Raw genomic sequence first — 17,987 nt, forward strand, 5'->3', positions numbered from 1 at the left:
CGGGCCCTTGATGTAGAACGGGCCACAGACTTGTTCTTGGCTAAGATGTATTGAAGAAAAGAAGTCAAGAAGGATCGAACGCACTTAACATAGTTTGATCGATCCACAAATCGAAATTTTGCTTGAAATTCCATATTACTTGCTGGCTGATTTTTATTAGTTTGGACAGGTCAATAGATTTGTCGACAAGTCGAAATCCAATTCGACGGGTCAATAGATCAGGTCGATAGGTTGAAAATTACAAAGTTCCCAGTTTAAATCTTTGGACACTTTTTGATTGTTTCGACATGTCAACTTAACCGGTTGATGACAAATCGGCAGACATAAAAAAATTTGCATAATGTTTTGAATTTGTTTCTTAGTTTGATTAGAACTATTTGATTATATTTTTAAAATTTATTTAGAATTGTTTGAAGGAGTTAAACTTATTTTTACAAAAAAAAAAAAACCGCTAAATAAATCAATTCTTTAAAAATTTTCTTGAATTCGAGAAAGCTATCGTCGATTTAAGGCACTTATTATTAGAGGAAGACTTTGATTGGACCTCATCCTGTCCTCCCTACTTCAGCGACACATACATATCCTATGGTTGTCACGCCCCTAAATTCGGGTACCCGAATAAGGTATTCGGGACCCAAATCCTAAGGTTCGTGAGTTATAACATAATGATATTTATTACAATTCATGTGAATCAATCAAATTCAATAAATATTCAACGTTATCTAAAAGAAAATACTGCTAAAATGTTTATTAAATTCAACTCTCTTAATATATTTTTCTTCTACATCGAAATTGGGAATATAAATTAAACCTAAATAACAAAAACTAAATTGAATTTCAACTAAATCTAATTTTCTAGAAAAATAAAATTAATAATAGAGGCCCGCTTGCTCGTAGTATTCTAACTCTGCATCTGTGCATTTTTTTAGTAGGATAAGCACAACAGCCCAGTATGGTCATTTCTTACCCAAAATTTAACATGTTCAGATAATATTAATTTTTTATAACAATGGAGGAAAATAGAATACAGACAATGAATTTAAGTAACAGAAATGTGAAAATGCGATGCATGTGATGTTTTCCATGAATTTTTATAACAATTATATCATTTCTTACAACACCGTACCCAAGTGGATGGTTATGTTGCATTAACGCCCACACACTGGTACCTCATGGTGATGGACTCATTTATATTTTAGCTGGTCAGACTAATGCTCGAGTTGTACCTCTAACGCGTACACAATTGTACTCATACACCATATACAAATGAGACTTCAAAGGATCCAACGGGTTGTAGAGTCTTTCACCCAAGGGACATGATTGCCTACTTGCTGGCTTCAGGGTCTCTCACCTAAGGGACACAATTGTCCTACTTTCTAGCTTTAGGGCCTTTCACCAAAGGGATACGATCGTCCTACTTGTTGATACAAGTATATATATGTATATAATATATATATATATATATATTTCTCATAATTAAATAATCAATAGAGAAGCATGAATAACATGAACAATTCTAAAAGCAACAAAAATAAATAAATAATAATTTAATAAATAAAATTTCTACACTATAATGCAGGTTTTATACGAGGTGCATAGATTCGATGTTATTAAAATTTAGTTTCTGAAATTTGTTAAAATATTAAATTGTTTTCTATAATAGTGCTGGAAAATTTACAAGAAACTCCAGAAAATGTTGGAATACCAATTTTTCTTAAAATTTACTTATTTACAATGTAAATAATTTATTTTATTCAAAATTTAAATTCCTATTTATTAATTTATAAAAGTTTAGTTGTACCTTATATTTTAATTATTATTATTATTATTTTAATTTTATAACTTAAACTAAAGTTAAATTAGAATAATAATTAGAAGTTTGAATTAATATCATATTAAATTTTGACTTAATTAATTTAAGAAATTATACAAGTCAGAGTTCATAATACTTACCAAATAACTAAAATTTTGAATTATAATTAATTATTTTTAAAGCCTTCAAAGTTACCTTAAATTTAAATTTACATCAATTTAATTCTTACAACAAAAAAAAATAAATTTTAATTCCCAATTAGTATAATTAATATTAATTTTCAAACTCTAAAAATTAAAATTTTAATTTAACCGCTTGTTAACAATTTAATTGTAACCACTTTACTTTAAATTAAATTAATCAATTATTTTAATATTTAAAATTTCACTCGATTTAGATTAATTTAATTAAATTAATTATTACTTATGAAATTAAATACATATATTAAACAAGGCTTAAAATTTACAAGTTAATTTAAGTTATTAATTATATTTTTTAACTAAAAAATATGGAGTGTAAGGCAAACAATTACGATATAAAATAAATAAATAACATATACTATATTACACCGACTTAAATAATTTATAAATTAAATTTGAATAAATTATATTTTTAATAATTTACCTTTATATAAATAAATTTTAAAATTTAATAATAACTCATTTTAATTTTTATATTAACAAATATTTTTATATATAGAATTTCTAAATTAAAATATAAACTTAGATAAATTATTTATTTTTATATATATATATATATATATATATATATATATATATATATATATATATATATATATATATATATATATATATATATATATATATATATATATATTATCTCTCTCTCTCAAGACAGAAATAAAATAATTAATATTTACTCTAATTAAACAAAATTTAAATCGGATAGTCTAACTAAGAATTAAAATTTAAATTTAGTGAATTTAATTCAATATACCAAAAACTATATTTCAGAATTGATGTTAGAATAAAATTGAACTTTATAAATCAATAAAATTTAATTAATATTAAAATTTAAAAAATATAACATCATGTATAAATGAATTTGATAATACTATTTATAAGAAAATTATTTCAATATTAAATCTCAGAAATATATAAAAATAGAAAATTCATAAATGAGTATGACTACCCACCTAATAATCACCTGAAATAATATTCCTATTAAAATTTTAGAAATAAATTTCATAATAATTAACATAAAATGATAAACTTCAAGATAAGATCACCTATTTTAAAAGTCTTATAATCCGGCACCGCTCTAATTTCTCTTTCTTAATGTACAGAGCTCCCTCTCTCCCTCTCTCTCTTCCTTTCTTCCTTTTCGATATGATTGAATCTTTGTTTATATCTTTCTTTCATTTTTAATGGATATGAGGAACGAACAAGAAGAGTGAGGAATGTAGGTAATTTCATTTCGTGGGAGAGTTCAGCGTCCATTACCGTACGAAAAGGAAAGAATAATTGAGAAGGTGGGTTAGGCGGTGGTGACGTGTGGAAGATAAAAATTTTTATTTTATTTTATTTTAATTTTTATTTAAATACGATGGGTTCAACTAATGATGATATAAATTTACTTCATTTATCTTTTGAGCTTGACTACGAGAGAATATAAGGTAAAAAATGAGGCTAATTCAAAACTCAAGTTAGCCACACACACTAGCAAACGGAAATAAAAAAGAAAAAAGAAAAAAAGTACCTGTTACAATGGTTGTTCAGCCGCGCATACATGTCCTACGGCTGGCCATGTGGCCCACGTAAATCTAAATCAATGGAACGATGTCAGAAATGGCAGTCGGGACTCGGGGGATGAAACAGTAGGTTGTACCGGAACACTATAGTCACAGTATACGTGGCAGGCTGACTTGTCATATCGAACGTCCATACCGTCGTCCTACTCCGGATAGAAAATATTTAAAGCACACATCGATCGGATGATCCTAGCCATCGGACTGATCATATCATTCAAACTCACAATAGAAAACAAGAATTGTTTAAACGGTCGTCATTCATTGTGGGAACGTGAAGAAAATTGAAGGATAGGATTGCCTAAAAGGTTTGATTAAAAGGAAAAAAATAAATAAAACCCATACTTTACTGGCATCACTGGACGGACGGCAGCGATTGATACATCATGTAGCGTGCAGAGTCGAGTCTATACGGCGCGTCTTCGGTGGATCCGGAGGTGCATAGATCCCTGAACGTAGGGCCCACCGTGATTTATGTGCCTTACATCCACGCCATCCATCTGTTTTATAGCCCATTTTATGTCATGATCCTAAAAAGAAGAAGATCCAAATTTCAGGTGGACTAAAGCACGGGAAGAATGGCCATTAAAAACCTTTCGTGGACCACAAAAGTTTTAAATCAAGCGGATATTTATGTGGTTCGTACATCCATGTTTTTTTGAACATTGTCAACACTCAACAGGTTGGATGGCAAATAAACATTCCGTTGGTACCAGTAAGTTTTTAATGGTGGGTATTCAATCACTATTGTTTTCTGTGATGCGGTACACTTGAGATTTTTATCTGTTTCAGTTTTAGTACCATAACTTTAAAAAAATCTTTCAAAACGGATGGACGGATTGGATGTAAGTAAAATACACCAATGTGGGCCTCACATTCAAGGATCCACCTACCTCGGTGGATCCCCGGATCCACCGAAGCCGCGCCCGAGTCCATCATGTTACGGTTCCTCGGGCTTCACGGCTACATCTCACACTCTAGTCAATCAACCGTGGCTATCCGCGTGCGGAGATATTGAGGTTACCATTCGCGGAACACGTGCCTATCCATCCAACGTGGTGTGATCAATACCGTTCATCAGGTGGTAATCACGTGGAATGTTCCCTGCTTACCTGTCACCGAGAGACTCTTTTGCCCAATCGGCGCGTAGAATTGAATCTCTCCTCGCGCGAATCGCTTTGTAACTTGTTGGAAAGAGATAGAGGTGGATGTAGATCTTTGCTTATTGAGCACAGCAAAACAAGGGCAATTTGGGAAGTTCCCATTTCTCAAAACAAAACATTGCAAGAAAGAGAGAAGTACCTAAAAACATCAAGAAAATAGTACAAATGTGAGAGACTGGGGACATGCGTCATTTCTCTTGAAATTAATACATCCTCTCTGGATATGGAAAGAGATGAGATAAGTTGTGTCAGAAGAATCTTTGGCTCGGAAGGGAACTCACAGATCTATTTAATCCAATAATAATAACTTCTGAATCTCTCTATATCATTCAGCAATAAGAGAACAACTGGATCTTTTTGGAACCAGGTATCTTCTCTTCTTTTCAGTTGCAATCTCACAAAATTTTGATTTTTCTGTATTCGGTTGTGTAGATTTGGTGTTGAATTTGTGATGGTTCGTTGGGTTTGATTCTGTTTTCTGTTTGTTTTGATCTGATTGCTGCAAGATATGGGTTTTGGGCTGTGAATGTGGGGCTGCTTGGGCTTCCTTTCGGCTTATTTATTTATTTATTTATCGGAATTTTAGTGTTTTGGGGGGATTTTGTGAATTGGGTTTTTTGTTTTTTGGGTGGTGTGGTTGATTATTATTATTTTTTTTGTTGGGTTGCGTTGGACTTTCTGGGGTTTGGTTTCTTTGTTTTGTTTGCAACAAGATATGGATCTTGGTTTTGAATGTGGGGGCTTGCATGGGCTTCTTTTTTGCTATGGTTTTGTTGTAATTTGTGTGATTTGGGGAGGGGGTTTGTGAATTCTGTTGTTTGTTTTTGGTGGGTGTGGTGGATTTTTGTATGGGATTTAAGTTTTTTTTTGAGCACTTATGTTGGATTTTTAAGTTTTTTTGGTCGGGTTGTTTTGGATTTTCAATTGGGTGTTTGGTAGCTATGGAGATTTTGGGAATTGGGTTTTGGTTTTCTTAGTGAGCTTAGTTGAAACTGGATTTTCGCTTAGTTGGGATTGTGGTTGCTTTGAATTGGGATTGGAGTTTCATGCGGGATTGCTTAGATGATCACTTCAGATGATCTCGGTTGGAACCTGTAGATCCGTTTCAGAGTTTTACTGCCGATTGTGAGGGACCATTGAATTGTTCCTATGGTTGTTGTATTTCTTGAATTTCAATCCGAGTTTTGGGGTGATATTCTCATGTTGGACGAGATGGGATTCAATTTGCAATGTTCAAATCGTAACCATGGATGGTGATTTTGACATGCATTTTAGGCTGCTGTTAGTTTTGAATATAAATTAGAGTTTACATGTATTAGACGATATCTAAACATGCAACCTGCGATTATCTTTCAATGTCAGGCTTTACAAGGAAAAGAAGTGGTCCTTGCATCTTAGGGCTCGTTTGGCAGCATGGATTTGGAAGGATTTGTGGGGATTTGCTGTTTTTTTGGTCATTTGGTAACATGGAATTGGAGGGATTTGGATTCGCTCCAAATCCAAATCCCCAAACCATCTCATTTTTGAACTCCTGCCTGAAAGCTAAGATTTGATTCAAATCCACTCAATTCCCTACGGATTAAAATCCACCAGATTCCACAGGATTTCAAATCCACGCTGCCATACGAGCCCTTATAGAATGACATTGAATTGAGTGATGTATGCAGCATTTTTTAGGAGGCCCAACTTTCTTTTTCAATGTCCGTTTGGATGATTCGTGGCCAAGATCTGTAATGGTTGTTTCTACCTATTTTGCAGGATCTTAATTTCTTGGGTCTCGAGACTTTTTTTTTTTTTTCCTTTTTTGGCTTAGAAATTCATGATGAGATTTAACTTCTCTCTCTCTCTCTCTCTCATTAGTTTCTTGGTGGATAAACAATTAGGTGTATGTCTGGTCATTATTAATTTCAAACCATCTTAATTTCCAATTAGATTAGGAGAAGGGCTTCCATGGGTCCATTTGTGCTTGCACAGGGAGTTTCTATTCAGCATTTTATTATTGAGACAGTGAGGTTTTCAAAGATCCATATTTGTGTAGACTGTAGAAGCCTCCCCGTCCACACGCCAGCAAATGTGCCAATAGGCCCATGTGTGCAAGATCTGAGCTTTCCATCAGGTGGGTTAGACTGTTTAGATTTTTTGGCCTATATTAGTCTGTTTCGTTCCTCAGTTGGTCACAATGTAAAAGCATTTGTGTTGTGGAAGTGATTCTTTCTAGCTGTCCATTTGTTTTCTACATTGAGGCATACCTTTGGAGTGAATTGGCCTTATTTTTGAGGTAGAAGATTGAAAACGGCATGGCTTAACTGATAGAAATCTTGGTCTTGCATACTTTTTCCATATTTGCAAGTTTGAGTTCACGTGCATTGGGAGGACTGGAAGCATGTGTGGGTCTTACCAAGCCTCTTGAAATAGAATTTCTTTCTGGATTTTCTGATTAAAACATTGTAGTCGAGAATATTTTCGTGTACCAAAAAAATATCCCTAAGGTTTCATTTGGATGTACAAGTGAATTGATGTTGTTTCCTAGTATTCACTGCAAGGAAGTGGCCCTCAATTTTCAGTTGGAATTCTTTTAAGGGCCCTCAAATTTCTGTTAGAATTCTTTTAAGTGCAACTTGAAATTAACAGTTCAACAATATGAATACTAGGGAAAGTGATTGCAAGTTGGTTGTTTCCACTTTATTGGAGTAGTCACTGTAATTCAATTGGATACTGCATCCTCCCAAAATGTTGTTCCCCAATGGCTTACAGCTTCTCTCAGTGTTATAACATGTATCAGAGAATAGGACCATGATGGCGGCAGCAGAAGCGAGGGCTGCTTGGCAACGCACTGCCAACCGTTGCTTTGTTCAAGAAGATGCTAAGAGAGCTCCAAAGATAGCCTGCTGTTCATCATCATCATCATGTAAGCTGCATCCTGATGCATCCAACGGTGATGCAGCTAATGGGCCAGATCATCCAGCTGCAGGTTTTACACCTCTTAACTGGAATCCCACTAATACCAACCTACCGCCTGATACAAAATGGTGGCTACAGCTGCAGCCCAACTTTGCATGCCAGAAAGAATACATGTATGAACAGCTAAGTGCATTAGAGGTTGAACTCGAAGGTGTGGAAGATGGTGATGCGATCCCCACTTCTAAACTTGGCGAGGACCCTCATCCAATCAAAGATGCTTGTGTTGATCTGAACAAGAATACACGCCCATCTTTGGAGTCGCGATGGAGAGTTTCAGCTGCCTGTATGAAGCATGATTCTGAAGCGAGAGTGCAAGAGCTAAAGGCTGCAAGCACAAACACACAACAGCCACTTAAGCATAAGGCTGGAATAGGTGAATACCCTTACCAGGACGAGGATTTCATGGATTGGGAGCCAGTCGACCGGCTAATCTCAAACGACTATAATAAGGCTTGTTTGGACTCAGAGACACCTTGGATAGGAGGCAATAAGACCGAGCCGTGGTGGCGCACTGCTGACAAGGACGAGCTGGCTTCCTTGGTTGCACAGAAGTCGCTTGAGCATATAGAGAACTGCGATCTTCCACGGCCCCAAGCCATGCATGTTAGGAGAGGCCCATTTTCTTGTCTTGAGAGTTTCAATCATGATGCAATAATTTCTTCGTCTTTGGATCCAAAGATGCACACGGGCCTCTGCAATCCGATTGATTATGCACAACATAGTCCTGCTTCCGGGAGCATGGATAGAAACCATTGGCTAACCAGTGAAGTGCGACACTTGCTATATGATTCTGAGAAGCCGTACAGGTATTTTGCCGACACGTGACTCTGAATTCTCTTTGAATGTTAGTCATAAGAGATAATCCATCTGTCAGTCCTCATGGCTAATTGAGGGGCATAACGTGGAAGTGTATGCCAGCGAATGGGGTCTTTCAAGTAGTTGATTTGAGTTTCTTGTTTGCACTAAGGCCATGTTTGGAAACTGATTCCATGCCAAACAGTGGAAAGGAAAAGGGTTTTCCTTTGACGTGACAATTTGTGTTGTTTGGATACAAAAGAGCAGGGTGGATTCCACCAAGTAATCAACACATTTTCCATAATTTGGATTCTTGGCACAAGAAACTAGGTGGGTGTTGTGAATGGAATATTAGATTTCCACTTGCTACCCAAACAAGAACTCAAAATCGGAACCTATGTTTCAATAGTTCTTGTGGAAATCATCATTGTATAATTATTCTTTTTTCCCTCTTTCTTTTGCCATGGATTCCACATATCCAAACATGCTTGGGTTGGTGTAGGCCTCCAGGCCATGTGGACAATAATGGTAACAGTGGCTGTAATGGCCAGCCTTGTGGCTGTTATGCCCCTATAATGGAAAAAAAAATCATTTAAAGGAAGAAAATGTATTGGCCCTGTATTGGACCTATGATTGATACAGGCCTGTTACAGGCCATTTTTAGTGTTATGGCCCGGTGTTGTGTAACAGGTCCCAAAGTAATACGATGCCTTCAGGCCTAAATGGCTTTTGGCATGATTCATAAAGTTGGACACTTTATAACCAACTTCCTTAAGAGCAGGTCAGATTTTATCTATAACTAATATGGATATAATTATATATAATTATTTCAAATGTAATATTTTGCATTTAAAGAAAAAAAACTCGAAATCAAAGAAATAGAAATTTCTAATCTAAATCTAAATTTCTAATAATAAAATTTCGAATCTTTTGATATTGATATGCTCAAAAACTGAAATAAATCAAAAGACCTTTGAAAGACTAGAGAAATTGATTTAGTAGTGTTGTTATATACGAGTCATTTGATCTCTCAATATATATATATAGTCATTTGGGATAGTTTGATTTTTCTCTACTTTAAATATGATTGCACTCTAGCTTTCTTGTATTGTTGAAAGGATCCTGTTTGCACGAGGCATGGGCTGGTTATCATTACATTTCTGAACTATAATTGGCTGCTGAATCCTAAGGCTTCATTTGGGTAATCCTGCTTTTGGTGGCGCACTGGATGGTCTTTACCCAAATCTTGGCTGAGATTAGAAAAGGGGGTCCAGTTCCTGTTATTAATTAGATTGAGGCAATGCACCCCCACTTTGGACATGTCAGTTAAGGTCTTTAGTATTTTACAGTTTTCCTATTTAAGGAAGAGGAATGATATGGTATGAGACTTGCACTTTTTTGCAGTATACAAATGTTCTCAATTCTTATGAGTGGTGCCTGTTGTTCACTGATCCAAGCCATCAATGGACCATCCCTAAAAATTCACCTTGGTAGGATAATGTGTACTTCTGATTTTCGGCCTAGAACAAAAGCTCTCATTCAACTGACGGACGACCAAATATTGGCCACTAGGATTGTCCAGTTTGGAAGATTTTCGGGCATGCTTCATCCATAATGGGTCTCAACAAACCAACGGTCTTGATTATTAAACCATGGGCCCCATTTGTCAAAGTTATAAACCCGTCTGTGCTAAATGTATGACTTTGAATATCGGTGTCACGGGGGTATTGATTGGGCCCAAAAACAATAGACTATGGGGCATATTGGACTGCATTGATGCGTACTTTGAACCGTGTCAGCCAAAAAATTTTAGGTCCAAAAGCATTCGAAAAATTATTAGGGAATAGAAAAAATGTAAACAATCAGAATCTCTCTCTCTCTCTCTCTCTCTCTCTCTCTCTCTCTCTCTCTCTCTCTCTTCCCCTCCCCCTCCCTCCATCCCTTTTTGTAAATCTTTTTAACATGCACCTAATGGTGCATTAGTCCATTTTTTGATAGGAGTGTAGGCTACTGATTTTACCCGCTGAAGGTCAATCCAATGCAAATTAAGTATGATTTGATAGATTGTGGAACGTTATATTGAGATGCAACAAAAGAAGATAAAAAACGAAAGAAGTAATAGTTTTCCCCTTTTAATTTCCCCAAAATGGTTCATTTTGCTTTGATTCATTGAATCTTACTCAAATATTTTGTTTTGATCCTCAAAATTGGCCTATTTCTAGTATGAAATGAACTTTTAAGCTTTCCTTTATGGTCGGAATTAAAAAACAAGTGAAAATTTTAGAGGAAAATTATAATATATATATTTTTTTCTTTCAAGAAACGAATTGGATCACCCTTGTATCATGTAAGGGGGTATCTGATATGGACACAGTACCACCTTTATCAGTACTCCCTTTATCGTACGTGATTTTCAAAACCATGACCATGGATTGGTCATTGGCAACCAAGGAGATCGAAGGAGAGATTTTGCTACTGCGATGTACATTTAAAGCAAGAGATTCATCTTGAGGTAGATCCAGTGACCGGGGGAGAGTGGATGGTGTAGGAAGACATTGACATTCAAGATGGGGTTTGAGAGTAGACCAGAGAACTTCAAGAGGGGGGTCGTTTAGCAGTCGAAGGGGAAGGTGAAGGGGCTTCCAACTTCGGGGCTAGGAAAGGGAAGGGGGTGTGCAAGGATACCTCCACATCCACTAGAGAGGTGTCGGGAGAGGGCGAGGGTGGGGATGGTACCTAAACATAGGTGAGGAAGAAGAGGGCCCTTACTAGTGGTTGGAAAAGAGGTGATGAGGTCTTGCTGAACAGGCTTCCAACCTTGTTTGTCAAGGGCTTCCTGGAAGGTTGGCTGCTGATAAACTTCTTGAGAGTTTTCGTGTGAGTAGGCTCAGCGGTGGAGGTTGTGATTCCGTGTCATAGGTAGAGCTAGGCATCGAGTCGAGTCGGATCGAGTTAGGGCTGACCCGACTTGATCCGGTTTTGAAATATGCCTGACTTGAACTCGACCCGACTCAGTACCGAGTCGGGCATGCTTGACCCAATATGAGTTTGGTATGCCTTGGACTGATCATTGAGTCGAGTTGAGTTGGCATCGAGTCAGATCGAGAGATGAGGGAGGGAGGGAGGGAGGGAGTGGAGAGGAGAGGAGAGAGAGAGAGAGGAGGAGGAGGAGGAGGAGGGGGGTGGTGGGTGGCTATAGGATTTGGAAGAGGAGTAGGATGAAGGAGGGAGAGACGAAGAGGAGGAGGATGAAGGAGGGAGAGAGAGAATTTGGGTTCGGATTGGGGTAGGGTGCGGTGGGTAGGTTTAGAGATACTTAAAAACTAGGGTCACACACACACACATACACACACACCCAAATCCAAGTTGAGTCGGGTTTCGGATCAAGTCGAGTCTAACGGATCGAGTTATTGGGTAACTCGTACTCAACTCAGTTTGAGTTTGGATTGGGTGAAGCTACTCGGTTCGTACCAACTCACCCATTTGGTTTGGATTGAGTCAGGTCCGAACGAGTCGAGTCGTCCCGTGCCTAGCTCTAGTCATAGGAGAACGATAATCTCTTGTGGCTATGCCTTCGTTAGGAAGAAATCAGAAGTGGATTTGGAAAAAGTCTCCTAGATGTTGGACAGGGAGAGCCTTGCAGGGAAGAAACTGTTGGTGTAGGGGCTAGATTTGGTCCAGATGTTTTTAATAGGGAATAAACTATGAAAGGGAATGGTAATTGTGGGAGGAATAAGAAGGTAGGAGTTTGGAGGGCTGAGAGGATACAAGAGAAGTCTGTCCGAGGAATGTCCCTAGCAGTTGGTAGTAGAGGGGAAGGAGATAAGTCTTAAGTCTTTCAAGGAAGCAATCATTGGGGTAAGGGATGAGCTAAGACTCTAGTTTAGGAGCAATGTTAGCCAGAGGGTGGAGGGTATTAGGTCAGAATAGGGAAGAGGGTGTGGAAGACTACTAATATAGAGGGCTTGGAGGTATGTGTTAGCCCCGTAGTTGTGGAAGGAACTTGGGAGGAGCTTCAATGTTTGGTGGCGGCGGTGACGATGGAGGAGGCTCGTCTCTCAGGTGAAATCTTGGTTAAAAGCTTCTTGTTGTTCGGAGGAGAGTGACCATAAGATCAAACCATTGCATAAGAGCTTGATTTGGATCTCTGTGAACCACAGATCAAACCATTGCATTGGATCTCTGGGAGACTAGGAACGAATCTGGATTAAATGGTGATGGCAGGAGTGTTCTTCAATGAGAGGTCGATCAAGTTGATCAAGAAGTGGGAGTTTGGTAGAGAGGAGGCTTGGTTTCTCTTCTGGATTATTTCTTTAGAGTTGTGGAGGATGTCTTTATGGTAATTGGAGAATGTATTGAGGAGGTGGTAGCCATCGATGAAGGCACGAAGGCGGGTGAAGATGTTAATGTGGTCAGGCTTTGCATCATGAAGAAGAGGGTTTCTTTGTGCTATAATTAGTGAAGTTAAGGGTTGGATAAGCTCATTTGCTGCTAAAAGTTTGGGGGTGCTTGAGATAGCAGTGCTGTTGACCGTTGCTGGAGGCCAGAGTTTGGGTGAGGAAGCACCACCTCACTGCATCGACGGAAGTATTGAATGAAAAGAGGATGTCGTGCTCGATGTTGGTTAGGCTGCAAAGGGTTGGTGGCTACTTGGGTTCCTTTGGTCCATTCACTGTGCTCTATGGGTGCATTGGATACCCCGTAGGCTACGTGGGGCTGGATTATAAATTGTCAACCATCGCTGGAGGCCGGAGTTTGGCCAAGGAAGCACCACCTCATTGCATCGACGGAGGTATTGAATGAAAAGAGGATGTCTTGCTCGACGCTGGTTGGGCTGCAGAGGGTTGGCGGCTACTTGGGTTCCTTTGGTCCATTTGCTGGAGCTTGTTTCTCTATGGGTGCACTGGATTCCCCGTAGGCTACGTGGGGCCAGATTATGTCTCTCATGGGGATGCTTGTTGCACATGTGATGGGGAAGCCTCTCCTAGGGACTTGACGATCAAGGTCGGTGGTAAGGCGTGGATGAAGGTGTAGTCTCGGGATGAGCTTCAGTCACATGTGGGGGCTTCCAATGAGGTTCATTGCGAGGCTCGAGACCTTGGACCTATATCAGGAAGGGACAAGCGAACGTGGTGAGCTCTTTGAAAGCTTCTCATTTCTTTAGATGGAAATTTCCCCACATGGTGGTCTTGAGTGATGCGCCGCTCTCTTGCCAGTAGAGACCGAGGCACATGTAGGCCTCGGGCCATGCACTAATCTCAAATGGAAAGAGATATCAATGCGTGGCATCTCGGTTCTGACGCAGCTCAATAGGTGTTTGTTGACGTCAAACGAAGGCGTTAATTTTCAACTTTTCTCGTGAGGTGAAGTGACACGGGAGAGGAACAGTCCTTTGTCCCTGCTTGTGTCTTCTAAGGCATGTTCGGGCTTATTACTTAGAGAGGCGAGATCCTTTATTCTGTTTTGTAGAGGTGGCCCAAGAGCAATCCTTTTCCTGAGGAGACGGTTATAGGAAAGATAAGGGGGGAAGTGGTTAATTGGGCCTCCCTTTTGAAAGATGTGACTGATTGTGACCTTCTCCCCTTTTCTGGATTGTAATTGTGTGATGATCCTTGTCATATTCTTTTCCCTTTTAGCTTTTGCTTTTGGGTCTTTAAAAAAATTATACTTTGGATGCGGCGACATGTTTTATACTTAGGCCCTGTTTGGATACCACCAAATAAGTTACTTTTTCTACTTACAGCAGTAAAGAAGTAACTTATTTGAGATAAGTAAGTTTGGTTTAAGATAAAGCACAAGTAACTTTTTTTACTTAATGGTACTTAATCACTTCAGCTTAATAAATAGAAACCAAGATAAGCTACTTGATGCAAAAGTAGCTTATCTTAAGTAACTTACGATCCAAACACCCCCTTAAAGGAATTGCCATTCAGTTCAGTCATCCATCCAAATCTACCACCGAAACTACTACAGATTGGGGCCTCTCGGTCTTCTATTAAAACTAGTCACCATATGCCATAGATGATGGATCTTATTACAAGATGGTCCTTGTGTACCTTTCATTCAACTTTCCTGTATTATCATGCCCTGACAAGCCATAGTTTGTCTGTGTCAGTGATCAAGCATAACTTTACCCTTGTGTTTTCAATTAATGTTTGTAATACTGGCCTCATCACACGCGTTGCTGGCTGGGGATATGGAAACATGCATCAACATCGCTGATAATTGGGAAATGTATTGCTGACTGAGGGAAACATGAGGAAAACGGTGGGGCTTTTCAGTGAAACTTTAAGAGATGCTAAAATACACATGTTTGCAAATTTAAGAATAAAAAATAATTGTAAAAAAAGATGCATGCATAATTAGTTTCCATTAAGGGGGACTAAAAGCATGCACTATCGTAAGACATCAGTGTAATACTAATCAAATGAGTTTGTATAATACAAAAGCAGGTTCCAAAGAATAACTAAGACATCTAAAAACTTTAAGTAACTCAAAAACATACTTTTTGGCCATTCCTTATACTCACATTGAGTTGCGAGGTGTCTCGAAGTCGTCATCTCCATCCCATCCCATCCATTGATCCATGTATGCATTCATGCATTCTTACAATGACACACACATGCAGGATCCATCCATCCATGCATACATACATACACATGCATCCATATATAAATGCATGATCCATCTAATCATCCACACACACACACACACAGATTATTGATTATATTGACAATAAACAGAACACTATTTCAAAAACTTTTTGGCATTTCAACCTGCATGTGGAGTTTTTGCAGGTCATGATGGTGCTTGTAACAAGCAATGACTATGTTTTCTTTTTAGAGCTTTGCTAAGCCCACATGTGAAATAGATCTCATGTACATGCCACACATGTGCCAGCATGGCAGGATAATGTCTGAGTCCAATCCATCCATCATAATGGCACCCCTATATTGATCCCTAGCTTAAGAATCATGTTAATCCACTGGTCAGGTGAGCCACAGTTTGCAAAACAAATGTATGGCTCCGACAAATTGGGTTGAAGTTTTCTAATCCATCTGCTGGTTTTCAATATTGGGGTCCACATTCTGATTGGACCAGATTTTGTTTTTGGGAAATCATCTAAGATGTTGTACCAACCTGATGAATGTATTAAATCTTGCATACATGTGTCATGCTGGCATATGTGTGGCATGTACACGAGCTTTATTGCATACACCCATGTGCGCTTAGCATAGCCCTACTTATTATACTCTATACACTGCTTTTGTTAGTTGCTTAGAACTTTTCTGTGATCATATGCAGTGGCACCCACAGTTACAGTACTTCCATCAGGGATCCAACAGATAGCAGACATACTTCTGACAGTGATCCTAGTAAGGCCCAGCTGTTGGAAGCACTGCGCCATTCCCAGACCCGGGCCAGGGAAGCGGAAAAGGCGGCCCAGCAGGCCTATACTGAGAAAGAACACATTATCAAGCTTTTTTTCAGACAAGCATCTCATCTATTTGCATACAAGCAGTGGCTACAACTATTGCAGCTAGAGACCCTTCTTCTTCAGCTCAAAGCCAAAGACCAGAGGATCTCCGATCTCTTCCCAGTCCTACCCTGGATGCCGTTGAAGGCAAGTCGTTTGAGGAAGGGTGTGCATAAGGCGACGAGGAGAAAAGCGAGCCACCAGAAATATGACATTGGTAAATATGCGGTCGCGCTTGCAGTCGGGTTGGGTCTTGCCGGTGCCGGTCTGCTCTTGGGCTGGACCATGGGGTGGTTGCTACCCTCTTTCTAGAGTGCACCGCATTGGAGCACCAAAAATGGTGATTTACCCATGTTTAGTAGGTACGTGGAAAGATAGCAAAACCATTATATCTCTATAGTAATTCATATATATTGGAATGGGTATTGGGCTTGATGGAACGTGGGGGTGTTGTTGTTGTTTATGTTGTGAAGTTGCTCCTTTTAGATCCCTCTTTTTCTTTGTATGTAAGGCAGAGATCTTATTTGTTTTTGTATACATATGAAGTGAGCTGTACAGTGTATATATTGGATGATGAGTGACCATATTGTGGAACATTCAGTTCTTTTTTCTTTTTCCTTTCTTTCCAACCACTTGTTTTAGTTGTTTTGGAAGGGAGTATTCTATGCTTTTGCCATTTTTACAATAGAGTTGGATGTGTGTATTATTATTATTATTATTATTTTGGCTGGTTGTTTGGTGGCATGGAGACAAGGTATTGGGGTTGGGCTGGCTTGGTGTGAGCTGGTGAAATCTGCTATTGGTTTTTTGGGGTGGGGTATATTTGCAAGCTTACTTGTGCGTTCTCATGTAACCCTTTGGGGGTAAAGCCGCATGCATGTTTGAGAGATCCAGGCTGCTAATTGGATGGGTTCCACCATGGATGATGACGACGATCATCTGGCCCAATACTAAGCTATTTGTGAATTGGTGATTGCTTGGTAAAAGTTTTAAAGACAGATAAGGGTTTTAAAAAAATAGGTCAGATTGGATTGGGTTTGATGATTACCTTGTGAAAGTACAACAAACTCAAAAATCAGGTAAGATTAGACTGGGGTTGGTCATTGCTGCATAAAAGTTCAATGACCTGCAATAGCTCAAAATTGGGGTGAGATTGGACATAACACTACAATATCTTATGTGTTTGATTACAATATCTACTATATCTGTGGTGAGACAGGGGCATCTAATGAATGTTATACCATGTTGTATGAGAATATCTACATGACACTGTGCAGCAAGGATGGTGGACTCTTAACCGTCCCAGCGGACCTCCACACTAATGGGCAACATTTCAGAAACCAAACTACTTTGACGATCTAGGCCATGCTTAAGAACCCAATTTGAGAAGGCTTGCATATTTGTGGAGACCTGGTCGCCCTTATATTTTTTTCATACACAAACCTTTGCAACTTTAAAATCTCCTCTTTTGCACCAACGGAGATTCCACCAAGAACATACGGTGGAAAATTCATCCAAGGAGGGGTTAGCCGATTGGGTCCGTAAAATCCCTGAAAACACCCATCTGAAGCCTGAGCTGACTTCTTTAAAGACCAAGATGCGATTACAAATAATAATAATAATAATAATAAAAACAGTATGACATTAAAGACCAGACCCAAAACCCGAGTAAACTCTGTGGGGTCCACCATGATTTATGTATTTTATCCGCTCTATCCATCCGTTTTAACAGATAATTTTAGGGCTTGATGCCAAATCTGAAGTATATACAATCTTCAAATGCACCACACCACAGGAAACAGTTGAATTGAATGTCTACCACCGTTGAAAAATTCTTGGGGCCATAGAATGCCAAAACTGAAGCTTATATTTGTTTTTCCCTTCATCCATGTCTGTATGATCTTATTAACAATTTGGATGACAAATAAACATCACTATGGGGCCTAGCAAGGTGTAGCTCATTATGCCTACTCTTTCTTGGGATATGATTCACTTGATCTTTGGATATGC

At 38.6% G+C, this 17,987-nt stretch overlaps 1 protein-coding gene across 3 annotated transcripts; it reads left to right on the plus strand.

Moving 5' to 3' along the window:
• The first annotated feature begins 4,842 nt into the window (after positions 1–4,842).
• Positions 4,843–16,664, plus strand: LOC131241171 (uncharacterized). Of its 3 annotated transcripts, none has more exons than XM_058239882.1 (3): positions 4,843–5,111; positions 7,509–8,511; positions 15,806–16,664. In XM_058239882.1, the coding sequence occupies exons 2-3, from the start codon at positions 7,538–7,540 to the stop codon at positions 16,287–16,289; spliced, it is 1,458 nt and encodes a 485-aa protein (XP_058095865.1). In that variant the 5' UTR covers positions 4,843–5,111; positions 7,509–7,537; the 3' UTR covers positions 16,290–16,664. The 3 variants fall into 3 exon arrangements, with proteins under 3 accessions (XP_058095865.1, XP_058095866.1, XP_058095864.1); XM_058239883.1 differs by having other exon boundaries at positions 7,527–8,511; XM_058239881.1 differs by having other exon boundaries at positions 4,844–5,111; positions 7,499–8,511.
• The last annotated feature ends 1,323 nt before the right edge of the window (positions 16,665–17,987 follow it).

This window comes from Magnolia sinica, chromosome 3 (assembly GCF_029962835.1).
Source record: "Magnolia sinica isolate HGM2019 chromosome 3, MsV1, whole genome shotgun sequence".
NCBI lineage: Eukaryota > Viridiplantae > Streptophyta > Magnoliopsida > Magnoliales > Magnoliaceae > Magnolia > Magnolia sinica.

Excerpts from the sequence above, each read along its gene's own strand:
- LOC131241171 (XM_058239882.1), top strand. The coding sequence starts at position 7,538 with ATGATGGCGGCAGCAGAAGCGAGGGCTGCTTGGCAACGCACTGCCAAC. Across the intron at positions 8,512-15,805 it reads GATTCTGAGAAGCCGTACAG|TGGCACCCACAGTTACAGTA; the intron begins GTATTTTGCCGA and ends GATCATATGCAG.